Source organism: Notamacropus eugenii, chromosome 3 (genome assembly GCF_028372415.1).
Source record: "Notamacropus eugenii isolate mMacEug1 chromosome 3, mMacEug1.pri_v2, whole genome shotgun sequence".
Lineage (NCBI taxonomy): Eukaryota > Metazoa > Chordata > Mammalia > Diprotodontia > Macropodidae > Notamacropus > Notamacropus eugenii.
Window position 1 is genome coordinate 300,812,329 of NC_092874.1, and position 26,612 is coordinate 300,838,940.

Sequence of the window (26,612 nt, forward strand, 5' to 3'; positions counted from 1 at the left end):
CCAAGGCAGAGGCCTGTCACAGCCAAAGCCTTTTGCCTGTTCAGCCTTGGCCCCAGCTAACCCAGAACTCAGAGCAGGCTAGAGCTAGAGTGGGCTGGATCCATCCCCTTGTTCTTTAGCTCAGGCCCAGAGAGGGGAGGGGACTAGCCCTATGTCCCACAGGAGGTGACTGGTCTGTGACCCTCCAGTCACAGGGGACTTAGGGGGAATTTGCTCTGGAGGAAGAGGCAGGGGGTACCAGGAGATGCCAAGTGGGCTGGGCCGAGAGATCCAAGAAGAAAGAAGAGAATGAAGGTTCTAAACTCTGGGGATGGAAATAAAAGAGAGAAGGAGCTTCTGGAGAGTAACTGCCTTCTAGAGCCCTGGACTGTGGGAGCTGAGAGGGAAGGTGGAGACTACCTATCCTGCCCAGAAAGGGGAAGAGCCTGCTAGCAGCCCTCCGACTCTAAATGCCCTTGGGGATCATCAGCTAGGCCAGCCCCCCCTGTTTCATAGAGGAGGAAACTGAGGCAGGCAACGTGACTAGCCCAGGGTTCCACAGAGAGTGTCAGAACCCCAGGGCACTGTTTCCAAATCCAGCCTGGGTTTTCATGATATCACCTTGCATCAGAGCAGTGGGTAATTAAATGCATCAAACCAAGTATATTTAAAAACAACTTTTTTTTCAATTATCAAGCATTTATTTTTTTTTCTCCTTACCTCCCCTCACTGAGAAAAGGAAACACAATGCCTTGTTAAAAATCTATCACATGTTCAGGGAGGACTAGCCCCTCTGGCAGAAGGCCTCATCCACCTTCCCTGTCCACCTTCACCCAGTTGTCCCATGGCTCCGAGAACCTGGAGCATGAATAGCCACCGTACCCCATAAAACTGCCTTAGTAGACAGGCTAAGCCAGGCTGAGGGTAACCAAGTTAGGGGGATGGCCAGCCTAAGCATGTGGAGACTTCTGGAGGAATGGCTGAAGCAGGTGCTGTGGAACACCTGAGCTTGGTCAGACACGGAAGAAGCCAAGGTTGTCCTAGATCCCGGGCCATCGCCAGGCGGCCTGACTTTTGTCTGGACTGCGATGACTCAGGAAGAGACAGCCAGACGGACAACTTTGCCAAACTCTCTCAAATCTAATTTATGAGCGAGTCAAGACGTCACATCTGAGAACGAAGGACCGGCAGCATATGGTCAAGCAGGGCAGCGGACTGCCGGGGCCGAGCCCGCGCTGCCCCAAGGTCGTGGGGGAGGTTAGTTCCGAACTCATCAGAGTAATGAACTCTTCCAAAGCAGTTTGTCTTTACCGTGTAGTGGCTGCTGTAGGCGCGGTTCTGCTTCTCTCTTCCCACTGAATTAGCTGGCACAAGTCTTCTGAAGTTTCTCTGAAAACTCTTTCAGGGGAAGTATGGGCAAAGCCTCAGCACCGTGCCTGTCCCGTCCAAGGCACTCCTCCCTCCCTGCTTTCCTTTCAACAAAACGGGATAATCAGTGGTCCGGGGTCTGCGGCCACGGTAAGGCGGAATCTTTGCTTAGGTCACTCCAGTGCCATTTAACATTAATAAGGGGGAGGGAGGCACGGCTTGGATGCCCAGGTCTGCTGATGTGCCCGTCTCTTCGGATCCAGGACCAGCGCGTGAGGCAGCTTAGCCCGGGGCCCGGGGGCAGAACCAGGAGTATGGGGGGGCGGGGTGCAAAGGGGCGGATGGAGGCTCCCAGTTGCCCCAGCAAGTCCCGGGCTGCTCTCTCCCCAGAGACAACGGCCTGGCGACCACGTGTCGGCCCCGGGCCGGGCGGACTAAGGCCCCCGAAGGCCCCGCCCCCATCCGTGCCAGTTTCAGGTCGGCATCCCCTCCCCCTCCCCGGAGACGCCTCGCTCTGCTCTGGTCCGTCAGGCCGTCGACCCGGGACAGGGTTCAACTGGATCGGATCCGGGCCCCGAGGCTGGACCGGGCGCTACGAGAATCCCGGCCCCTCGGGGGGTGTTAGTGACGCTCCGTGCCCGTCTCCCGGACGAGGACAAGGAGGCCAGGAAAGTGCCAGAGTGGGGCTCGCGGGGGAGGGGCAAAGGACCCCGGCTTTTCCCTACGAGCTACGGGCGTGTCCCGTACTCCCAGGAGTCTGGGCAGGGGAAGGGGCCGCAAGGGAGGAGTCCACGGAGCGTGGGAGCGGCAGGAGCGCCGAGCCCGACCTGCCGCGTGGGGTAGGAGGGGAAGAAGGCGGAGCGGCCCCTTTAAACCCGGGCGGGGGCGGGTGGCCGAGCCCCAGCCGCTTCCCGCTCTGATTCGCTGCGGGGGGGATGGGAGGGTGGTTCCAGGGGAGGGCGGGGCCCTGTCATGCAAATAGGAGCTGCTGATCGGTGACGCACCATCACCCCACGCGCCGCGCCGCCCGCCCATTGGCCGCTACCAACCTGGTCTCATTGACAACAAACAACGGAGCGCGCGGCGGGGGGGCGGGGCCTCAAGGGGCGGGGCGGGGAACCCCGCCCGCGAGGCCCCGCCCCCTCCCCGAGACATCCCGGGGCCGCGCGAACATGGCGGCGGCTCGCGCTGACCGGTGAGGCGGTGCCGGACTGGGACGGAGCTCTGAGCTCTGGGACATGGGCGGCGGCCGCATCGGCGCCGCCCCCGCGTCTCGCTGAGGGCCGGGCGGGAGCAGAGGCTTGGGGTTAGCCGGGCCATGGAGGCGAGCGGCGGCGAGCTGGGCGCTCTGGAGACCATGGACACCCTCACCGAGCTGGGGGACGAGCTCACCCTGGGGGACATCGACGGTGAGTGGCGGCCGCGACTGCGCCTGCGCGGGGGTCCGCGCGCCCTGCCCCCTCCCCCGCCGCCGCCGTGCGGGGCACCCGTGCCCCCCGCCCACGCAGCCTCGCCCACGTGCGGCCGCCCCCCACGTGCAGCTGTCACTCGGGGGCGATGCCCGGAGCGGGGTGCCCGGCCCGGAGCCGCCCTCGCCCGGGGAGGGGGGCACAGCCTCCCTGGCCAGAAGTCCCCGAGGCTGCCAGGGGACCCCGGAGAGGAGACCACTGAGACCCTGAGCGGGCTCCGGGCCCCGGGCCCCTGGGGGGTGGAGGGGCCGGCTCTGGGCTGAGGAGCCAACAGGAGGAGGCTGTGGGGGTGAGAAAGGCCCAGGCACGAAGGGGAGGTCACGGTCATGGCCCGGGGCGGGGGGGGCCGTCATGAGGACCCTCCCCGCCACCCTGGCCCGCGGGAGCCCCGCGCCCCGGTCACCCCTGACTCCGCCCGGGTGCTTGGCCAGACCGGCCGGGTGTGGTGACCTGCGGCCGGGGCCTGGCCACGCCTGGCTTCCTCTTTACTTTCACCCACTTTGGTGTGTCCTCCCGGGCTCCCCACCTCACCCTTGACCATCATTCTACGACCCCCGGAGTTTCCCCGGGCGGAGCTGCTGGGGCTCCGTCCAGCCCTTCCTTCTGCACCAGAGAAGGCAGCCCCACACAGCAGGGGGGCACTGGGGAGACCAGGTGCACGGAACAGAAGTGGCATGGGGTGGTGGGAGCGCCTTGGAAAGTGGGCCCTCCGCCTGCACTGACGCTGTCCCGATCCTGTTAGCTATGGTTCCATGGAAGGGGCCAGCAGAGAGGGAAACTGAGGCCTGGCAGCATTTAGTGCACAGAACTGAGATGCCGATCTGGGAAGGCCTCTGGTCATCTCAGGTAAGGTGCCACCCACAGGGCGCAGCCTCAGGGCTGCCTCCCACCACCTTCCACTCAGTTACTGAGTTTCCGAGGTCAGTCATTTTTTAACTTGGGCCTACAGGTCCCACAGCCTGGGCCTCCAGCCATCACTCAGACCCAAAGCCCTCATTTTACCAGTGAGTGGCCTGAGACCCATCGAGAGAAAGTAGAGGTTTGCCCCGGGGCACATAGCCAGGGCATAGCATCTTGCTGAGTAGAGATGAAACACTCTTCGTCTTCTTTATTTCTACCCAGAGGCAGGAGATGGAATCTCCTGTCCCCAGTTCCCCCTCAGCCCCAGAGCTCATTGAGGGGCCTGAGAGCCCATTTTAGGGAGGAGAAAGTAGAGGCCCAGAGAGGCTGCCTCTTCTGCTGGGTCCCCACTACCCCATGTTGCTTCTGCCTTCTGCCCCTGGGGCAGTGGAGAGAGTCTGGTCTTCTGGCCTCCATTCTAAGTAAGAAGAGCTGGGCATCCTTTGGGCCTCAGCCCCAGTGGATTTAGCCCCCTTCCAGGTCTGGATGCAAAATCTGGGGTTGGAAGGGGCCTCAGAACCCATTGGGTCAACCCTTCCTCATTCTCCAGACCCCGAGAAGGGCACAGACTTGGCAGGTGGTAAGGGGGATTTGAACCCAGGCCCTTGTGACTCCAGAGCCACCACCCTGTGCTGTGCTTCTGGATGGCTTTCTCTTGCCTGGTTCCTTTCCCAGTACAGCCCTCAGCTGATGGCAGATTGTCACTATGGCAGGCTTAGAAGCTGCTCTCAGACCACTCAAGCTGGCACACTCCACATCACACCCTAGGCAGTGGAGGGAATAAAGCACTGGATTGGGAGTCTGGAAGAGCCAAGTTCAAATCACTGCACCTCTGTCTGCCTCAGTTTCCTCATCTGCAGAAAGGGTTATTGGAAGGATCACATGAGATAACCTATGGCAAGTCCCTTTCACAAAGCTGAAAGGGAAGGTGTGTGTTACAACTTCACGAGTCTCCCCATTACAGTGTGAGCTCTGGGACGGCAGGAACTTGGTTTTTTCTGTCCCTTTTCCCTGGCGGGGTGTGAGTTTGTTATTGGGGGGAGGTGTGGACACCATGCTTTAATAGTTTAACGCCCTTTGGGGAATGACTGGCGTCTGGATTGGTGTCGATGAAGGTTTTTTGGGATTGTGTGACCAAACAAGCTTCTGCTGGAAATGACTCTTCTGCCCTTGATACCTTGCTTGCTTTCTGGGGCCTCCTGTGTCCACAGGGCCTAGGGCTGGGGAACCTGTGTTCTAGGTTCATAAGTGACCCTGTATCTTTGGAGCTCTAGCCCCTTCATCCTGAGGTCCTCCAGCTCTTGGCTCTGCCGCCCTGTCATATAGCTGTCAGTTCAGAAGGCAGTCAGATCTTTCTTAAACATCTACTGTATGCCAGGCTCTTGGGTAAGGGCAGGGGGAGCCCTCAGGGGCTCCTGTGGCAATGGGGAGGTGCAGCCTGCACCTTCCAGGAGCTTATACTGGCTGTTGGGGTGTGGGGAGGAACCTGAGGGGGCTGCAGGCCCCAGAAATCCAGGCAGTGATCCCAGCCTTAGAACCCTGAACTTGTTTCCAACAAACTCGGTCAACTTGGGAATCCTTTTTGTAAAGGACGATTCCGGAACAAGTATTTATAGTTCAGCTTTGAAGAGAGGCCTGTTTTTGGTGGGAGTGGGTGGGGGAGCTTGCTCACAGAAGGCCTAGTCACTGGGCCACTGAGTCAAGGATTCCGCTGCTGTCTCCCGGCTCTGAGTTCTAGTTGGTGTTGACATTGTGGGATTGTCAGGGAGTGGCTCAGATTCCAGGCCTGGGTCTAAAAGGTGGAGTTCACAGGGAATCTTATGTTCCAGCAGGGAGCCTGCCCTTTAAAACAACAGCCTCTGAAAATCTCTCTGATCACTGAGCCCTGCCTGTGTGGAGGGTGGGGGTCTTAAAGGGCCTCAGAATCACAAGACAGCGCACGTACACTTGGACTGGTTTGACTCTGGGTCCCTGGATCTGAGTTTGCCCTGTTGAACAGGTCTGCCCAGTACATTACCTTGTTTTGATCCATGATAAAAATTAGAGGTGGTGAGGAAGCAGATTGTGAAACTCGTAGTGATCCTCAGGGCTTCCCCCAGGCCTCTCCCACCCTCTGCCAGAGGTGGGGAAAGCAGCCTGGGCCGGAGGAACAGGGGAGCCACTGGTCTGGGGCAAGGAGAGTCTGTCTGCAAGTAATCCTCCTTTCACCCTTCCTCAGAGACATTTTTGAGCTGGGAGAGGCCTTAACCGAGGCTCCTGCCCGCATATTCTGTGGATGAGGAAACTGAGGCTGGAAGAGTGATCTGCCCATGACTCCTGGCAGGCAGTGTATGCCTTTCTCTGCTCTTTCCCTTCTCTTGTGGTGCTTAGAAACACTCCCTCCCCCAGCACTGATTCCAGGCATAGACCCTCCACGTCAGAAGGGACCTAAGGGGTCTACCCCCACTCTCTTTGAGGAGTCCTTTCTTGGTTTTCTGTGCTAGATACCTTTCCATGCCAGTGAAAGCCAGTCGGACTGCAGGATGGGACCCTCATTGTTTGTCAAAAGGCTTTCCTCTCCTGATCTGTGCTTTGACCTTCCTGATCCCAGCAGGATGTCCAGGGAGGTCCTCAGAGCCTGGGACCCTGGGAAGGCCCAGCAGCTCCCCAGTGGCATTTGCACACAGCATTCCCTCAAAGACAGGCAGTGAGAAAGAAAGACACATTTGGACTCTGTGTGAGCTGGGGTCGGCTTGTGCCATGTCTCCAAACACTACGCCTCAGTTTCCTCCTCTGTTTCCTCCTCCGTTTCCAACCCCCTCACGATGAGGGGATTGGATTTCTCTGAGCCTGTGGTGCTGCCAAGGAGAGTGTCCAGTCCAATTCCCTCATTTTATGGATTAGAAAACAGAGGCCCCGGCAGCAGAGGCCAGAAGAGGGACAAGATGCCCAGGGCATTGTGAGAGATGATCCAGGTGGAGAGATTGTCTAGTCTTTCAGGAGACATATAGGGGTAGGGGAGTCCAGAGTGGAGGAGGATGCGTTGCTGAAATGCCTGCCATAACTGGGTCAGTCCAGACCATTAAGGAGTCTGAGGCAGAACAGGGAGGGAAGAGAGGATTTGGAGTAGAATGTGCTTGGGTGGAAAGAAGAGTCTTGGGGGGCGTTAGATCTGGGAACTGTGAGGGGCTTGGGAAGTGACTCTGAATGATGTAACAACAGCAACAACTCATTTATCTAAAGCTTTTAAAGGTTTGCAAAGCCTTGGACTCACTCTCCCCATGGGTATTATCCCCATTTTACAGATATAAGAAATGAGGCCCAGGGGGGTTAAGTGACCCTCGTGACTAGTCAGGGTAGCAGTATCTGAGTTCTGGGTTACTGCATTCTTCCCTGGGGGAGCCCACTTCCTGAGGGCTGGCCTAGACCTTGGGTGGCTGGAATCGAGTGGAGTCTGAGGTGCTGGGAGGAAGGCTCCGAGCTGAGGGACCAGGGTGCTACCAAAGGCAGCACCAGTTCTGAAGAAGCTCCTGGAGTAGGGCAGGGCACGGCTGGTGGGGGGCAGCTCCAGCACCAAGGACAGGGCCACCTCAGCCATGCAGTTGATTGGGCGTGTGGGGGAGGAAAGGCAGGAAAGGGGAAAGCTGAAAGAAAACCCTCCAACTTTGGAGTGAGTCTGTCAACAAACATCTATTAAGCACCTACTCTGTGCTGCTCACTGACCTAAGCTCCTGGGGATACGCAGAAAGGCAAAAAGACAGCCCCTTGCCTCAAGCAGTTCCCAGTCTGGCGGGGGAGATGGCATTCTCCATGAACAGGGGAAGGTGACAAGGACCAGAGAGAGAAGGCACTGAGGTTAAAGAGGACTTTGGATGGTTGGAGGGGATTTTACACATGAGGAAATAGGTTGGGAGGTTTTGGGTGCTTTTCTGACAATCACACATAGGTAGGAAATGACAGAGGTTGGATTCGAACTCAGGTCCTCTTGACTCCAAGCCCTGCCTGCTTTTCACTGTGTTCTGAAGTCAGGATTGGGGTGGGGGTCAGGAGAGCCGGAAGAAAAGGCCAGGCCTAGAGACCGTGAAGAGTGGAGTCAGGATTCCAGAGCTCTCAGGAGGTGTCTGGGGAGCATTGGCTGAGCTGGCCCTAGCCATGATGAAATCTCACATCTGTCCTGGCCAGGTGCCTTGGGCCAGGGGATGTAAAGTCAATTCAGCAGTCATTTCTTAAGTGCCTACTGTGTGCTAGGACCCATGCTTAAGTGTGTGCCTTGGGGCCCCAGAAAGATTTTAAAAAACTGCTCGTTTATGGAGAGGTCTTTTAGGTGGAATCTGAAAACCCAAGGCCTTGCCTACAGCTCACCCAGTAGGCCGTGGCTTCTCTCTCTCTCTCTCTCTCTCTCTCTCTGTCTCTCTGTCTCTCTGTCTCTCTCTCTCTCTCTCTCTCTGCTAGTAGCAACTTGGCTTGGGTCCCTCCTCTGCCACTTCCAGGTCATGTGACCCTGGGCAAGTCACTTACCTGTTCGGAGGACAGAGCTGGTGTTGATCTGCATTTGGTAAAGGGCCGAAAGGAATCACTGATCTGGACTTAAAAGTCCCATCTGTGTTGGGATTCATCACTACTTCATGTACAGTACTGGTGCCATCCGACTCCTGTGCCTCAGGCAGGCCTTGTACTGACATTCTGACTGTACGTGGGAGCTGGCGAAGACTCCCGGTGCATCTGTTCTCTCCCAGGGAAACTGGCTTCCAAGTGACTTTGTTTAAATTGAATTTTGTTTTATTTTCAAAGGAAGGTCCACCTTCTGTCCCACCTGGAGGAAGCTGGAGAAAGCCAGGCAAGGGTTGGCCTTGATGCTGGGGGCCTCCTTGTGTGTGCTCCTGGTAGCTCCTCCCCTGTGTGGGGCTCCTCCCCTGGCCAGAGTTTCTGAGGCTTTTCCAGAGTTTGCCTTCTTTGTGTAAATCGTTCCCTGAGGTTCTTCAGGCCTTCTCCTACATGTGGGATGGACCTGGCCTCCTCATGGGCTCTAATGTGCAGGGGTCATGACCTCGGGGCTCTTCCAGTTCCACTTTATTTTGTTTGGGTTTGTTTTTTCCTAGACATGCTGGGGGGGCCTGCTTTGTTTGGAGGCCTTTGAGTCTGCCCAAGGAGTGGGGAGTATGAGAAGCAGTTGAATGTCGGGGTACTGTGTGTCCCTCAAAGGGCAGGATTAAGGAGGAAGGATTACTCCAGTACCTGAATAGCTGAGGTTGTGCCCCAGTGCTGATCACAGCCCTTCACAGAGGCTGCCCCCTCTGCTTGACATTCAGAGCCTTTCCTTCCTTTCTGGTGTTTGAGCCCCTCACTCCCCCTGACACGTTCTCTTGGATCCAGGGACGTGGGCCTCCTGGGTGCTCCACCAATGAGACCCTCCATTTCTGGGTTCCTGGCTTCCCTTATGTCCCAGCCACATCCCACCTTCCCCAGAATCCCTCATGCCAGTGCTTGCGCAGTCCTTTCTATGACTCCTGTCCCCCATTCAGTTGTAAGCCACTCAAGAGCAGAGAATGTCTTTTGTCTCCTTTGTGTCCCTAGCACTTAGCAGAGTGCCCGGCACATAGTAGGTATTTTATTAATGCTTGGTATCTGACCAGTAAGAGACGTCTTCCGGCCCTTTGCTGGCAGTTTTCATTTTGAAGTGCAGCCTGCTCCTGAGGAATCAGGTACGTTGCCCAGCCTTCAGCTTTGGTCCTGGGTCTGGCCAGCTGCTCTGGGCCCTGCCGGTAGCTTCTGAACCGCTGTGATGACAAGGGAGTTGAGGGGCTCTGTCAGAGAGATCTTTTGTGAGCTGGGGGAGGGAGTAGAGCTCAGAATAGGTTTGTCTAGAATGTACAGTAACTTGGAGTCCATCATAGGGCCTGTATTCTAATCCTGGGCTCTGAGACCTTGGGAAAGTCCCTTTCTTTCCCTAGGCCCCAGGGGGACAGTGGACTGAGATGCCTTTTGGGGTCCCTTGTGGTTCACCTTCCTTTGGGGTGCTCCCCGGGTGGGCACCAGACGACTCAGACTCAGGAAGAGCCGGTAACAGCAAGAGCTTTCTCAGGCTGGGTCAGTCCCCGGCAGCTGCCTCTGAGTCACAGGCAGAGAAGGTAGAATAAAGCCTTCTTGTGGAGGGTAGTTAAGGGACTGAATCGGGGAAGTGTGCTGTGGTTTGGGGATGGAGAAAAGACAACAGAGAATGGAAGCCAAATTGGTCGTACCCACTGCATACAGGCTGCAGGAGGCTAGATCCCAGGGTCTGGGTTTAAATCCAACATCAGATGCTGACTGCATGACCTTGGGCAAGTGGCTTAACCTGTCAGCAGTCAGTAAACATTGATTAAGCATCTATTATGTGCTAAGCCCTATGCTAAGTACCAGGGATACAGATGGAAGGGAAGGGAGGCACCTGCTGGAGGGATGGGGAATGATTGTCAGGTTGGTGGGGCTGAAATGGAGGTGTTCATGATGGCACTTTCCTTACTCCCAGGGTGTTGGGAGGGACCCAGGGGCCCATAGGTACTATGGACAGCTAGGGCTTTGTTGCTGCTGTTATAGACTGAATGATTAGACACCTGAGCTGCCAGGAAAGGGCAGGAATCCCCCTACCCCAGGGAGTTCTGTGTTACGAATGCCGAGGTCAGCAGCCTAGCCCACCTTATACCCAAGGTTGCATACCCAGGGTTGGCAGGAGGAAAGAAAGCCAGGAGGGGCCAACTTGCCATCATTTCTTTACTTTTATATTTAATTGAAGTCTTCAAAGCTCAAGGGCATGGCATTTCCAGGGCCGGAGTCCAGGGTCTCTTCTCCAGGTCCAGAGAAGCGAGCTCCCATATGCCCTCTTGTCCCTCATGCCAGGAAGCCTAGCAGGCTGTGCCAGGCCGTGTGCCAAGCCCTGTGGACAGATATCACTTCATCTGATCCTTTCAGCAGATGGGTGGTAGGTGCTACTGTTATCCACATTTTATAGTTGAGGAAACTGAGGCAAACAGGGTGAAGCAACTTGCTCAAGGTCCTACAGGCGGTGAATGTCTGAGGCTAGATTTGAACTCAGATCTTCTCTCCACCGCACTCCCTAGCTGCTACTGATGAGAGGAGGGCCCCCCCGGGAATGAGCTCCTCCAGAAGGTATTTGAAAAGGGTGTTTTGCTGTATTTTGCATCATTGAGGAAAGGGGTAGATTGAGAAATAGGGAAGAAGTTACAGTACATGGGGGGAAGGGGGAGTTAAAGCCAGTTTCAGATAGAGTCCTCTTGCGGCCTGCCCTGACACCCTGAGAATCACACTCTCCCCCCAGGGCAGAGATGGGCAGCTAGGGGGCACTGACCTGGACAGTCCAGGGACTGGGGAGGGGAGGCTCCCTTGTGGTTTCTGTACAGCCAGACTGTCCCGTGCCCCTTATAGAGGATGAGGATACCGAGGGCTGGCCACCCGCCTAAGCAGACGCAGCTTTGCAGCAGCTCCCCTGCATGGGCTTACTTCGTAGTAAGCTGGTGGCGGCCCCTCTTCCGGCCCAACGTGGCTCTCTTACTTTGAAACCCTAGTCCAAGGGCAGCATTGAGGCCCAAAACTGCATCCATCTATGCCCACCCCAAGAATTTCCAGACTCAAATGCTTAATGATAAAAAAGGAGGAGAAGCTGGGGGTCTCATCCTGAATATTCCTCCTGAATATTCCTCCTCTAGCATCCGGTCCCTTAGGTTGGATGCTGGGTCATGGTGTTAGCTCTTTGCCAATACTTGGTTTTCTTTTCCCTCTGAGGAAGGGAGGTGTCTGTACAGAGAGGACTGATTTTAATGTTAGCCCCCCCTTTCCCCCATCTCTCTCTAGGCCTCCTGCTGGAGCATCCACTCCTGGGACCTCTGTGGTGGGGAAGGTGCCCAGGCTGGCTACAGTCCCTTCGCTCCTCTCTGGGCTTCTTTCTCCCCCCTTTTTTGGACTGTTCCTCCATTAGAATGAAAAGACCTTGAGGGCAGGCACTGACTTGGTGCTTGGTTTTGTGTGGGTACCCAGTACTTTGCCTGGTGTTTGACACTTGATAAGTGATTGACAAACAGTGCTTGATGGGACTTTGACTCAGATTTCCCACATTCTGCACCTTCATTAAGCTTTTCTAAGAGGTTCTCATGCCCTGGCCTGCCTGTGCATTCCCAGAACCTCTCAGTCTGCTACCTGGGGTTCCTTTGAACAGGTATTTCTAGTTAGAACATTACACAGTAGTCCTCGAAATGACGGGAATCTGGAGGGAGGAGGTGCCCATTAGCCCCATGGGCAGCTTCTTGGGGAAAGGGGTAGGGCAGGGGTGAGGGCTTGGTCATTGTCTCTCTGTGGCCATGCTGCTGTGGGACCAAGTTTCCCCAGCAGGAATGAAAGTGCTTTGAGTCACTCGATCTGTCCAGTAAAGTCTGACGTACTTCTCCCAGCCCTTAAGGCCTTCCAGGGTCTGGCTGCTCACCGTGCAGACTCTGCAGTCTCACCAACCTGGGTGACTTACCCGTTTCTGTTCTGTGCTGTTGCTTGGGGCCTTCCTGGCCAGGTCCCTGCCCCCAGATCTCCCTGCCGAAGACTTGCTGCTGATCCTTCCAGAGGGGTGGCCGTCCTCTCCTGAAGTCTCCTCTCCAACCGTAGCCTCTTTGGTTTTTAGGAGTATTTGTGTACATGACTTCTATCTCCTGATAGAAATCTAACCAGCTCCCATCTTCCCACATCTAATGATACTCTGTGCATTTGTTGGCACTGAGCTTTTGGGGCTTTTCATTTTTTTTTTTGGAAAGAAACACCATGAATTCTTTGTGTCCCTCCTACAGTACCTAGAATAGTGCCTTATACCCTGGGAGAACACTCCTGGAACAAATGACTCACCTAAGTTTTTTCCAAACCTCCCCCATGTAAATGCGACAAGTTCTGGGCTCCCAGATATTCACTTCATACTTGACGGCTTCCTGGCTGACCACTGACTGACTCCCTTTCTTGATAAAGCAGGTACCTCCCACTTTGGGGATCTGGCCTTCTTCAGGTGTCATTAACAGATTGCCTCACCCGTGTCGCAAGCACGGCTCCTGGCTAATGTCTGACCTGGGGAGTTGGGAAGGAAGCCTAGAGGTCATGTGTGAGCATGCCTCCCACCGTACCCAGCATCCCAAACTGTTGCTTCTTCAGCCTCTCTCCAACATCTCTCTTGATGGGGAGCTCCCTCTCCGTGGAAGCACTTATCTTGGACTCATTTTCCTTCTTGCCCTCCTTCTGTCTGGGGCTGAGCTGAATCTCCAAGTCCCTCTTTCAGGGAATCACCCTTCATGTTTTTGAAGATGACTTTGTTTCACTAAGATCTATTCTTTAGACTAAACACCCCCCATTCCTTCACTTGGTCCTGGTCAGTTACCTGCTCCTTCCAGCTTGCTGATGTATTGGACACACCACTCCAAGGGTGGCCTGACCAGAGCAGGGGACAGAGGGACTGCGCGCCTCTGCTGCTTTTGGACACTGTATCCTGGGGGCACGGGAACTTTTCTGGCTGCCCTTGTGGTAAGTGTTGCCTCACTCTAGGCAACAAAGCCTCAGCCTGACTTCTTCCTGATCTGGTTCCCTCCCAGACTACCCTTGCCAGCTCTTTCCAGTCCCCTTCAGCACATGGTCTAGATCCATGTCCCAGCCCCCTTCCTCACAGTCCTCCTCTCTAGCTCTCCTGTTAGGCTGACATCCCCTCCCACGGCCCAGGACCCTCACCTATAGTGGATCCACTTCCATGATCCAGAGCTGTGGCACTGTGCGTCTTCTGCTTCATTCCTCATTAGCCTCCTGATCCTCCTTATGTTCCCATCTCCCTCACTTCAGTCTTGACCCTGGGGCTCACAGATTCAACCAGATGTTATCAGCTGCCCTTGGACCAACACCAGTCTTGTTTTGTTAGACATACTTGTCGGCGCATCCTCTGCTCACATTCTGTGAAAGTCATGAGACCAGGTCAGCTGGATTTATTACAAATTTGTGTTTATTCATCTCAGCTGGGCCCTTCCCACTGCATGGCAGGCCTTTACTTCTTCCCTCATCTCCCCTGTATCCCATGTTCTCCTAGGACCTCCTCCAGGATCTCAGCAGAGGAGCTCTCCTCCTGTACCTCTGAGGACTCTTCTGTTGAGAGCTTCCTGTTCTCCCCCACCCCACTTAAGAGCATCCCCCTTCCCCCACTGGTTCTCTGCTCACCAAGGCCACTCCCTCTACTTGTGTTCTTGGTTCTGCCTCTGAGAACTTGGTCACATGATCCATTTGTTTAAGTTCCATCTCTCCTGATCTACTAGCTCCTTCCTTGCTGCCTGTTCTGACCACAGCCCTGACTGCCAGGCTTTCCTTCCCCTTTCCAAAGCTCATGCTCCATCTGGCCATCCTCTCTGGCTGTTGGTCTTTATCTCCGTTCTGTTCCATTTCCTCACCTTCTCCCAGACACTGCCACTCCAGGGTAACCAGTGATCTATTAACTGTTGAATCCAGTAGTTTCCCTTTGGAAATTTCATGATATTTACTTATTTGTATCTACAAATGAATGAATAAAAAGACATTAAGCCTGCCTTACATGCTAAGCGTCTGGGTTAACAAACAGCTCCACGGTCCAAGGAGACTGAAGGAGACCAGCAGACTTAGAACGGGTCAGCTGGAGGGAAGCTGGAAAAGCTTGGTGGGCCTAGGTAGCAGGGGCAGGTCAGGGGTAGTTTGCCTTGAGGGGCAAAGGGAGGGTTGGGGTAAAGAAGCGAGCTCAGTATGATCAGGGCAGGGTGAGGGGGCAGGGCCCTGGAAGGCCTGGTCTGTCCTGTGCTGGGTGTCCTGCTACAGTAAACGATTTCTGTAACCCCCTCTTATCTTCCCAGGCTTTTTGAACTTCTCTCTCCCTCTCTGTCTCTGTTGCTCTCTCTTTTTCATACTCCGCAATCCAGTGAAATGGGCTTCTTTGCTGCTCTTCAAACAAGACAGTCAATTTCTCATCTCCAAACATTTTTACTGGCTGTCCTTCATGCCTGGGATATTCTCCTTCCTCTTCTCCACCTCGTGGTTTCTTTGGCTGCCTCCAAGTCCCAGCTAAAGTCCCACCTTTTGGAGTTGTGAACTGGTCCAACCATTCTGGAGAACAATTTGAAACTGTTACCAAAGGGATATAAAACTTTGACCTAGCAATACCACTACTAGGTCTATATCCCAACTAGGTCAAAGAAAAAAGGAAAGGATCTATTTGTACAAAAATATTTACAGCTCTTTTTGTGGTGGCAAAGAATTAGAAACTGAAGAGATACCCATCGGTTGGGGTATGTGATTGTGATGGAATATTATTTGGCTGTGAAAAATGATGAGAGGGATGGCTCAGAGGAGCCTGGGAAGACCTCCATGAATTGATGCAAAGTGAAAAGAGCAGAAGCAGGAGATCACTGTACACAGTAACAGCAACATTGAGAGATGATCAGCCATGAATGACTTAGCTCTTCTCAGCGATACAATGATCCAGGACAATTCTGAATGGAATCTGACTGAAAAATGTGACCCACCTCCAGAGGGGGAGCTCTGAGTGCACATCGAAGCAGATCCTCTTCACTTTGTTGGTTTCTTGCTAATTTGGGGGGGCAATATGGCTAATATGAAAATATGTTTTGCATGACTTCAGATGTATAATTGATAACACATTGTTTGCCTTCTCAATGGGCAGGGAAGATGTGGGAGGGAGGGAGTTTAAAGAAAGATTGTTAAAAATAAAACAAATTTAGAAAATAAAATCCTACTTTCCAGAAGAAGCCTTTCCTCTCTCCCCATCCTCTGTTGGTTAGTTCCATTTGTGGTATCTCTAGCTTATTTGGACTGAGCTGTTTGCTTGTTGTCTCCTCCCATTAGCCCATGAGCTCCTCAAGGATAGAGAGTGTCTTTTGTCCCCCTTTATGTCCCCAGCCTTGTGTCCCCTACTCTCTGCTAATACAGACAGTACTGCTCTGAGCATTTGGGTGTACGCTAGATCTTTGCTTATGTCTTTGACTTCCCTGGAGTCTATACTCAGGACTGTTTCATCATTTTGGTTACAGGATTCCAAACTGAAATCCAGAACAGTTTGACCAGTTCACAGCTCCACTGTCTGGGTAATAGTGGACCTGGCTTTCCCCAGCTCTGCCAACATTGACTATTCTCATTTTTTGGATGTCTTTGTGAATTTGCTGGTTATTTAGCCAGAATTTGAACCTAAAGTGGTCTTCTGACTTCAGACCCATCTCTCTGCTGCCCAGCACTGGCAGCCCCTCATGGATGATCTCATTCTAGACTGAGTATCCCCGTAGAGGATTTGGGGGATACTTGGTTTGGTCTTGGGGAAGCCCAAGGTTGGTGTGTGCGTTAAAACAAAAAAAGCACAAATGTGGTTTCTTGGGGCATCATCTCATTAATTGGCTTAGGCACTGAGAACCAGGAAAGTGACATTGTGAGGGAGTGAGGACCCATCTACCTGGTGTTTCTGGGAGGTTATCTTGGGGCTTTGAGCTCCTCCCTCAGGTGGGCCCTCATTGGAGGAGGCCAGAAAGAATCTTGAGCAGAGAGGGCCCCCTTCCTCAGCCCCTCCTAGCAGGTCCAAAGTATATTATGTGTGAATTGAAAAATTGAAAGCTTAATAAAATCCACTCCGTTCCCCCCTCTTCTTGGTTCCTTAAAGAGTGTCTGTAATAACCACAAATGTTCAGAGCTGGGAAAGGACATGGAGGTGGTTATTAAGCTTCCTGGAGTTCTGGGCTGAGCCAGAATTGATTCTCATTGGCTTGGTCTCCCAGAGCTCAGAAGAAGCCCCAGGAAGGTGAGGGCCCTAAGCTTCTCTGGGGTCTCAAGAGATCAGCCCAGCAGGAGCAGTGCTGTGGCCTGAGCACACGCTGAGGAGTCTCTCCTGACTCCTTCACTTAAATAATCTGGCTTAGTAGGAGGGTTCTAGCTGTGGAGCCTTGCTGCTGCTGCTGCTGCTGCTGCTGCTGCTGCTGCTGCTGCTGCTGCTGCTGCTGCTGCCGCCGCCGGGGATTGTTTTCAAGTACATGAATCTGGCAGACTGCTGTTTGCAAAAAGATTTTTTAAATAAACTTGTCATACTTTACAAACTATCTTCACCATAACTTTTATATTTACACAATCTCAGATGCCTATTAAGTAGCTAGGTGGCTCAGTAGGCCTACACAGGGCCTGTAGTTCAAACTGCTGGGCAAGTCGCTTCACTTCTTGCCTCAATTCCTCATCTGTAAAATAAGCTAGAGAAGGAAATGGCAACCCATTCCAGTGGATAGCATTGGTGTGCTGGCTGACTAACAGGAGTCTATAATCCCATGGCTTCCCGCTTGGAAGGGGTCTCCACGTGAGCTGGTGAAAGGATAGATTTACTGCTGGAAGAGGCCTGAGGTCATGTGCTACAACCCTCTCATTGTAGATGAAAAGCTTGGGGCCAGGGAGGCCCACAGTGGGGAGTGAGCTCCTTTCTGATGGGTGGGGCCATCCTGGGATGTCACATGGTGTCATCTGGGGAACTGGGAAGAATTTAGTGACCCTGTATGTGGCAGACTTTGGGCCAGTTTTTACTCCTCCTGTTGTGGTAGACTCTACGAGAACAAAGCTGAGAGTCAGCGTCTGGGGTTTGAAAATGGGCCTAACTGTCAGTGTGTGGTAAGTTAAATTTGCCAAGGGCTCTTCAGCCTATCAGCTTCTGCCCTGGAAGCTCGAACTCATACTCTAGCATCTGATGTGCTATGTGGAGAGCTCTATAGGGAACCTCCGAAATTGCCCCCAGCCATCAGAATCTACAGCCCCCCATCAAAAATGAGGTGCCTTTAGAAGGGAACTATGTAAACCTGTCCTTGGTATGGGGGTGACAAGCACTTGTCTGGTGAATTCACATTGTGTTCTTGAGGGCTGACTTATTGGGGGTGGCGGGCGGAAGGTGCTACAGTTGCTTTTTCTGGAGTCCAAGTTTGTAGGTATCTGCTGTATGAGGAGGGGGCAGAGGTGAATGGTGGGCACTGGACCCAGGGATCCCAGGGACAGCACAGGAGGGGACTCATTTCAGAACTTGGATAGCTTGGAGCTGAGGCTCCAGGCTTGTGGTGGGCATTGGTCTGGGAGGACGAGAAAGGATACCCTGGTTCCCTGGGCACATAAGCTCAGAGGGGCAGTGTGGTATAATTACCGTAATGAATTCCTTGAAGGTGTGCAAAGCAATTCCCTTAAGAGTAACTCTCAATTAGAGTTAGGTTGGGATTATTATCCCCATTTTACAGATGAGAGAACTCCTAGAGTTTAATGACCTGCCCAGATCCCCACAATTAGCAAGTGCCTGGTGCAAGGCCCAGTGCTCATTCTGCTAGAGGGCAATCATTACCAGCTGTACCATGTATCTGCCCTGCCCCTGACTAAGGAGCTGGGACCTCTCTGACAAGTCCTTTCCTGGGCCTTTCCTGTAAAGCCAGGGGTTTGGACAGATGAGGCCCCTTCCAGCTCTTAGCTTGTGAATATTGTATTGTTTTGAGTGAGTGATAGCAATGACAGTTAACATTTACATAAGACTCAGTGTGCACTGGGCCATGTGCTTAGCACTTTACAATTATGATCTGAATTGATCCTCACAACTCTGGGAGGGAGGTGCTATTATGATCCCCATTTTACAGATGGGGAAACTGAGGCAGGCAGTGGCTAAGGGACTTGCCCAGGACCACCTAGCTGTCAAGTGCCCGTAGCTGAATTTGAACTTAGGTCTTCCTGACACCAGACGTGGTGTCAGGTGAACATAGTGAGTCTTTGGGAAAGTGACTTTTTTTCCTCCCACGCCTGTTTCTAGCCATTGATGGCCATATTAAACATGGCTTCCATCTGTTTTGTTCACAGAGATGCTGCAGTTTGTCAGCAGCCAAGTGGGAGAGTTCCCAGACCTCTTCTCTGATCAGCTTTGTAGCAGCTCTTTCCCAGGAGGCAGCGGGAACAATCCTGGCTCCAGTGCCAATGCTGGTGCCAACACTGGCACCAATGCCAGCACCTTGGAGAGCCCCTCATCACGACCCTACAGCCAGGCACCGATGGTGGGAGCAACACCAGTGGCATCGACAGCAGGAGCAGCAGCAGCAGCAGCAGCGTCCTTCCCTCAGACTCCGCCTGTGCAGATTAAAGCACCCCCTGCCCCAGTGTCCACCCCTCCTCGGCCTGCTCCCCTACTCCAGCCCCGCCTGCAGCCACAGCCCCAGCCCCAGCTGCAGCAGCAGACTGTGATGATCACCCCAACCTTCAGCACGGCCCCCCAGACCAGGATCATCCAACAGCCCCTACTGTACCAGAACTCGGCTACCAGCTTTCAAGGTAATTCAGAGGAGGTGTGCTAGGGCCAGCCCTTTGGGCAGGGGCAGGGTGGTCAGTCTGTCTTCATGGAAGCCCACTCCCTTGAAATGCAGTCATGGAAATGTTATCCAACCAGCCAGTCCTACGCAAGTTCACAGGCCTCCTGGGGTGTTACTCATTGTGCGGGGTCATGGCCAAGCAGTCACAACCACTGGGGGCTGCTGCCCCTCCTGGGTCGGCCCTGTTAGAACTGGAACTCCCAGAGGGCAGGACCCATTAGCCCCTGTGCTACTTCGAATGGGAAGCACAGTGCTTGGCACACTGGGAGCATTTAGGGTTAGCATGCTGTCGGTGATTTTCCATTCCATTCTCTTGATAGGGAGACTAAGCCCCAGCTAAGGGAGGTGATTCACCAGAGTCACATGGGGCCAGCAAGAGCCAGAGCCAGAACTGAAATCACCCCTTCCCTGACTAGGCTACACTTAATGAGAAACGAGCGTCCAGTGGCAGGGACACCAGGAATCTCCTGGTTGTGTCAGGAGACAGAGGAGGGGGCAGAGCCCAGCTCCAGAGTGAAGGCCAAGAGCTGCTTCCTCCTCCTCCTGTGCCAGGTGAAAGTCCTGGAAGGTCTGTGATCCTGTGTTGTAAAACCTTATCCCAATCTAGGGTGCCTTGATCAAAAGTGGCCAGCTATAGGATCACAATTGGAGGGCCAACATTTGACCAAAGAAGAAACTGAGACCCAGGGAGGGTGTGACTGACTGCCTCAGGTAGCCAGTGGTGGAGGCAGGATCTTGTGGCTGATGCCACATTCAGTCTTCTTTCCAACTCACCTTCCTGTCTCCTTCAAACTGTGAAGCAGGTAGAAACACAGACAATAAAAGCTTGGGGTTGACTTGGGAATTTCCTCGCCATCTCCCCACATCAGCATCTGGCTCCTAACCACTTGCGCCTTGTCCCCCTCAGAAAAAGCCTTCCCTTCATCCTTTCAGACTTTTCTCTTGACCAGTGTGGAGCTCAGGGCAAAAGTAGTATTAGGACTGGTTCAGAAGGTCTGGGCAGAACCTCCTGGAGTCCAAAGGAGTCCCAAGAGCTGGGGTGGCTCCCTGAAATGCTCCCTCCATCCTGGAAGCAGAGGGTTAACCTGTTAGACCCAGGGAGGGAGACCACAGCAATAAAATTGTCTGTAGTAACCCTCTGGAGTGCACATGTTCCTTGTAGGGTGCTCCTGGGATGTCGGCCCATATGTAAATGGCCAGGGAGCTGGCAGTGTGCTGGTGAGCTCCATCCTCTGCCAATGGCACTCGCTTTTCCTTCATGTTTCTCTTCTCTCTTCCTCAAGTCCTCCAGCCTCAAGTGCCGAGCCTGGTGACATCATCCCAGGTGCAGCCAGTCACAATCCAGCAGCAGGTGCAGACAGTGCAGGCCCAGAGGGTGCTAACCCAGGCTGCCAATGGCACCATTCAGACCCTGGCTCCAGCGACTGTGCAGACTGTCACAGCTCCTCAGGTTCAGCAGGTTCCAGTAAGTAATCCGTGGGGGCATCAGGGTAGGGTTGGATTAGGGGAGCTCTCAACTAGTCCTGAGTCCCCTGAAGAGGTGTGCATGGAGCAGCATGGGGGCAGGGATTGAGTCAGGGAAGCTGAACATAGTCATTTATTAAACACCAACTGTGTTCTCGGCACTGTGGAGACAGGCTGGTTTCTGATCACCCAGTAGACTGCCGCTTTCCTACCCCAGTGTGCTATGCCTGGTCCTGGGCTGAAGGCTAGAGGCAGAAAGGCCCTCTCTGGCCTCATTCTCCTGGTATTTGTTCCCTGTGCAGGTCCTGGTCCAGCCTCAGATCATTAAGACGGACTCGCTAGTCCTGACCACACTGAAAACAGATGGCAGCCCAGTCATGGCAGCAGTGCAGAACCCAGCCCTCACAGCTCTCACCACGCCCATTCAGACCACGGCCCTTCAAGTCCCTGTAAGTGCCTTTCTTGTGCTTGTCTTAAGAGGTTGACTCTGCAGGCCTCATCCTTTTTTTTCTTTTTCTTTTCATTCAAGTTCTTTTTTTATTTTATTTGTTTTCAGTGTTTGACAATCACTTCCATATATCTTAGATATTTTTCCCCTCCCTCTCCCTCATTCCCCCCTTCCCTCTCCACTCCCTCCCTGAGACAGCATACAGTCTTATATATGGCCTCATCCTTTCTCTGAACTGACCCTCCTGTCTCTGAATCTCCCATAGGGAGGGCCCCTTGGGCACCACACATATAGGGAGTCATTGGGTGTTTCACAGGTGTGTCTGTCACTCCTTGAGCTAAGGGGGCTCTGGGAGGGGATGAAAGGAGGAAATAGACAGTAGCAGCCTTTGACTGCCTTCAAGGGTCAAGGGCAGAAGAGTTCACCCTCAGTGCTGGGCCCCTGGGTGTCCACTGTGCTGCCCAGGCCCTGACTTCATGTTCCCCGTGTCTTAGACCCTGGTCAGTGGCGGCAGTGGGACCATCCTCACCACTATGCCTGTGATGGTGGGGCAGGAAAAGATGCCCATCAAACAGGTGCCTGGAGGCGTCAAACAGCCAGAGCCCCCCAAAGAAGGGGAGAGAAGGACCACCCACAACATCATCGAGAAGCGCTATCGATCATCCATCAATGACAAGATCATTGAGCTCAAGGACCTTGTCATGGGGACAGATGCCAAGGTATGATGAGCCCAGGACTGGGTCAGGACGCTGTCCTGCCCAGGCTTCCCTTGTCTGCGTAGCTCATGGAGCTGAGCAGTGCCTGGCCCTTTGATCGGCGCTGCCACTGTGTTGATGTTGATATCCAGAGCTGAACAGCTGGACAGCCTGTGTTTCTAGGGGCTTCAGGCTCATGCCTGCTGCTCACAAGGGGCAAGCCTCCAGGCTGACTGGGCTCTGGACAGCTCACACAAGGTCTCCTTTCCTCGCTGCCTGTGGCGTGGCCACTTGCGGGAAAGATCCAGAGTTTGCTTTGTATGGCTTACCTGATCCACCTTTTTGGTTCTTAAATGATGCTTCTTAGGAATCAGGAAAGCTTGTGCTCTGAAAAAACAGCATGTCTGGTGTAGGGCAAGGAACCCCGGAGGTAGAGTCCAAGGGGACCTGGGTTTAAATCCCAGCTCTGCCCCTACTGCCTGTGACCTTGGACAAGTCATTTTTCCTCCTGGACCTCTCAAAGGAGGGGGTTGGGCTGCATGGCTTCTGAAAGCCCTTCCCATTCTGGCATGAGGATCCTCCTCCTTTGTAGGAGAAGGTACTTTTCAGAATTGTAGCCATGGAGTGATAAAGGTCCTTGGTTCCCCACCTCCTCAGGTGCCTCATCTGGGGCCCTGGTCCTTAACCCGCTGCGGGCTAGCCCTTCACTGCCCTCTGTCTGTGTGTCCCCTCGATGTAGATGCACAAGTCTGGGGTGTTGAGAAAGGCCATCGATTACATTAAGTACCTTCAGCAGGCCAATCACAAGCTGCGGCAGGAGAATATGGTGCTGAAGCTGGCCAATCAGAAAACCAGTAAGTGAGGTCATTGTTGTGCAGTGCCTCCATGGACCATGAAGGCAGAGGCCTGGTCTGTGGAAGGGCCCGGCAGGGGCTTCTGAGCCTGGGAGGGGTGGGGACTTTCCGTGTTTCAGTTCCCTTTGCTGTCCTATGTGCTAACTACAGGGGTCTGAGGAGGGGCCTATAGACCACCAGCTGGTGAGAGCCAGGACAACCTGGCTCTTGGAAGAGTGAGCCAGTTGCTCTTGGACATGACCAGGGTGACATGACTCTGATTATAACAGGGTTGTGGGGTGGGAAATAGGGCAGGCTTTTACTAATCAAGAAACACGTAATACTAATTTTTACTAAAAAACCCCTGTAGATTTTTTCTGTTTGGCCACAGAGGCCTGGACAAGAGTGATTGAAATTGTAGAGGCAGAGATTTCGTTGAGAGATGGGAGAGTGGGGACCTCCCTGGGGTCCTTTAATGGAGGCTGGATGACTGGGGTCTGGGATGATGTAGAAGGTCTTCCCCGGGGGGGGGGGCAGTTTTGGGGACCCGTGGAGGCCCTTCTGGCCCCGAGATTCTGTGTTTCTGCTTATCCAGTGTTTGTGAGGCTCCCATGCTGGTTCCCATGGAGTCCCAGGGAAGAGGGCGGGCATTGAAGGGAGACCAGGAGGGCCCCACTGTGGCTCAGGGGAACAAAATGAGAGGAGCCAGCCATTCACTGCCCAGCCGTCTTCTCCCTCAGAACTTCTGAAGGGCATTGATCTGGGCAGCCTGGTGGACACCGATATTGACATGAAGATGGACGACTTCAACCAGAATGTTCTGTTGATGTCTCCCCCTGCCTCCGATTCAGGGTCCCAAGCAGGTTTCTCCCCTTACTCCATCGATTCAGAGCCAGGGAGTCCTTTGTTAGATGATGCTAAGGTAAGAAGAGTGTACTTGGAAGCCTCTCCAAACCCTGATAGGGAGCTGGGAGGGAAGAGGGGAGGGAGAAAGAAAATGAATAAGAACGCTGGTAAAGTCACCCATCGAAGGAGCCACATGCTGTACTAAGGGCTGGGGGTACAAAGGAAGGCAGCGATCATGTCCCTCGTCTTCCAGATGTCCACATTCTAATGGGGGAGATGCCATGCAGAAAGCTGTGCCTGTGCAAGACACCTAGAGAAGACAGAAAAGCGTCTGGGGGAAGGCATTAGGCCCCCAAAGAACATGGGCAGAGCTGAATCTTGAAGGAGGCCAGGGAAGTTAAGGAGCAGATGTGAGGAGGGGGGCAGCCAGGGAAAGGCATGGAGGCTGGAGAGGCAGAGTCATTTTCCAGCAACTGCAAATAGGCCAGCAGTATCTCTGCATCATTGAGTGTGTGTGGGACAGCATTAGGCACAAGAAGAAAGTCAGGCTGGAAGAGCTTCACGTGCTGGACACAGGCATTCTGATTTGGCCCTGGAGCTGAGTGAGTGGTGAGTGACTAGAGCAGACACGTTATGTTAGAGAAATCTCCTTGGGAAGGCGAAGGCTGTGTGCACACGCTCCAGGGGCCTGAGATGGCGGAAGGTAGAGACAAGCCTGGGGAAGTACAGAGGGAGTACTGGAGAGCAGCTATGGGTGACATAGGCCTGGGCAGCAGTGGGTATAGACACCCTGAGAAGCGGGGGTAGACAAGAGATGGGGGAAGATAGAGACAAGCCTGGGGAAGTGTACAGCTGAAGGTGACGCAGGCCTGGCTGACAGGCTAGCCACATGTCATAGGATGGTGGCGTTTAAGGCCAGGGCTGAAAGAGCAGGAGAGTGAGGTCATCCTTTAGGATGCCCAGGGGGTTGTGAAGGATGTACCCAGGAGTGACTCTTACTGGGCAGCCTGGTGTTTGGAGCAACAGGACTTGGTTTCCTCTGCCCTGTCCCACCATGGCAGGCCTGCAGGCACATTCTTCCCCTCTGGGCCTCTGGCCCCTTCTCTCTAAAGCATACAGCATTCTCTCTGGCTCTGTCTGTGGTCCCCTAAGATTAGCCATGTCCTCAGGCAAAAAGAGAGAAAAGGGGCCATAGTTTCTAGGGCTTTACCAGGCCTGGCTAAAGGGCTTGTCTTTCGGATTAGGTGTCCCATAGAGGAAGCAGGGATGTGGTGGTCACTGGGGAGCCAGGGGAAGCTTGAGGGGCTGAATTCTGCCCTGGCGGACCAGCAATGGACATGGGCCTGCATCAGGCCTTGGGATAATGCGGTCCAGTTTGCAATCCAATAGAAAACATCAAAAAACCAAGGACAGAGGCAAAAAAAAAGATCCTCTTCGAGGTTGACTGAATAGAGTGACTTAGAAAGAGGAAGATTGTTATTGGGCTGTTTGAGGGGTGGGATGGGGGTGGGGCTCAAGCTACATTGGGATAATGGCAGCTGAGTTAGCATTTCAGATTTCCTCAGTTTCCCTTTAGAACATTTTTTAACAAAATCATTCCTTTGAGGTTGGGGACAAAAATCTCATTAAATAAAATGTAACTTGGCAAATTGGGGTTTTTTTTCTTAAAACAAGCCCTATAAGTTGCTTCAACAAGGAGTCTGAGGAGTAAAGGTAATTCTCGAAGGGGCTTCGTTGGCTGTGAAATTGAAAGCTTTTCACTGAGAGGACTTGGCTCAGGAGGCCCGGGCTCTCATGTCAGCCCCTCTAGGTGGCTTGAGGCCAACCACATCTTTCCCTCCCAACTTGAGTTGTATCCAAATGCACAAACATAATTTGGGTCAGCTGCTGCCTCCATCTAGCACCAAAGGGACCCTGGGGCCTTGAAGGCTGTCTTAACAGAACAACGTGAGTGAGGCAAGTTTGGAAAGGCCTCTGGTGTACATCTGTGGGTCATGGACCATGCAACTGGTGTTGGATAGCCAGCTTGGCCCCATAGCAGTTGGTGAGGATTATCTGTTAAGGCGTAGATAGGTGGTGGTCTACACCTACGGACAGGGCATGAATCATCCCCATGTCAGCCTTGCCATCTTCTAAAAAGTGTGGCTCACATTTGTTTGGCACTTTGAGGGGCATGCTGCGTTCCTCCCAGAGACCCTGTGAGGGCATAGGCAACCTAAGAACAAATATCCCTATTTTACAGATGAGAAAGTAGGGCCTGAGTCATCCAAGGACTCGGCCAGTAAATGTTGGAAATGGGCCTCTTGAGTCTTGAGCTCAGCACCATTCACTGTGCTGTGGAGAAACAGATTGAAACATGACTTAAATAAAGCACATACACTAAAGAGCAGCCAAGTAAACCCAGAGCCAGCATCTGGGAGGGAAATGAGATGCTCAGGCTTGAGCTGTCCTGCATAGGGATTCAGGATGTGGCCTTGGCTGGTCCTGGACTGCAAAAGACCCTCTCCTGCTTAGTTATGGTGGCATCTTTTCTCTCTTTTCTTGGCAAGTGAATGAAAGAAAGGAAAGAAGAAAGTAGGAAAGAGAGGTGGATAGATGGATGGACAGAGTTGGATGGCTTTGGATGGCTGGGTGGATGGACAGAGGTGGATGAATGGATGGGTGGATAGATGATAGAGATCCATGAATGGAGACACATGTGTGGATAGAGAAATAGAATTTCAGTGCTTCCAGTGTGCTGGTCACTGATGATAAAAATAAAGTGAGATGATCCCTGTCCTCACAGAGCTCACATTGTAATGGGGGCAGTGAACCCCAGTTGGGGAGCCAGAGTTAGAAAGAAAGGCTGAGATGTCCTTGAGGACTTGTGCATGGCAGCAGGCTTAGAGTTGCTGGGAAAGTGGCATTTTGGCTTGGTGCTGGGTGAGACAGGAGTAGGAGATGAAGGACAGAGAGGTGGGCTTGCTGGAGGTCTTCCTGACCTTGCCCTCCCCTGGTGTGAGTACTTGTCTCTCCTGTGAGTCATTGCCTTGGTATATAAAGTGACATGGTATTCAGGGAGGAGGCTTAAGCTGGGAGGCCAAGTAGCCCTCTGTTCTCCTCTGTGGGTGCCCCATACAGTTGCTTGTGGTCCAAATCCAGGAGAGCTCATGTTTCTGGAGGGCTGTGAGGTGCCTTAGATATCTGAGCTGTTCCCATTGACTGCACTCAAAATATCGTGACATGCACCCATGAAG

General features: G+C 53.4%; 1 protein-coding gene across 1 annotated transcript in view; it reads left to right on the forward strand.

Moving 5' to 3' along the window:
• The first annotated feature begins 2,500 nt into the window (after positions 1-2,500).
• The window catches only part of SREBF2 (sterol regulatory element binding transcription factor 2), a 42,161-nt gene continuing 18,049 nt past the window's right edge, over positions 2,501-26,612 (forward strand). The window contains exons 1-7 of the mRNA XM_072596276.1: positions 2,501-2,756; positions 18,588-19,052; positions 20,374-20,555; positions 20,857-21,003; positions 21,497-21,721; positions 22,437-22,551; positions 23,271-23,452. Of these exons, the coding sequence (XP_072452377.1) occupies positions 2,666-2,756; positions 18,588-19,052; positions 20,374-20,555; positions 20,857-21,003; positions 21,497-21,721; positions 22,437-22,551; positions 23,271-23,452 (1,407 nt within the window). The 5' untranslated portion in view covers positions 2,501-2,665. The remainder of the gene's footprint in view (positions 2,757-18,587; positions 19,053-20,373; positions 20,556-20,856; positions 21,004-21,496; positions 21,722-22,436; positions 22,552-23,270; positions 23,453-26,612) is intronic.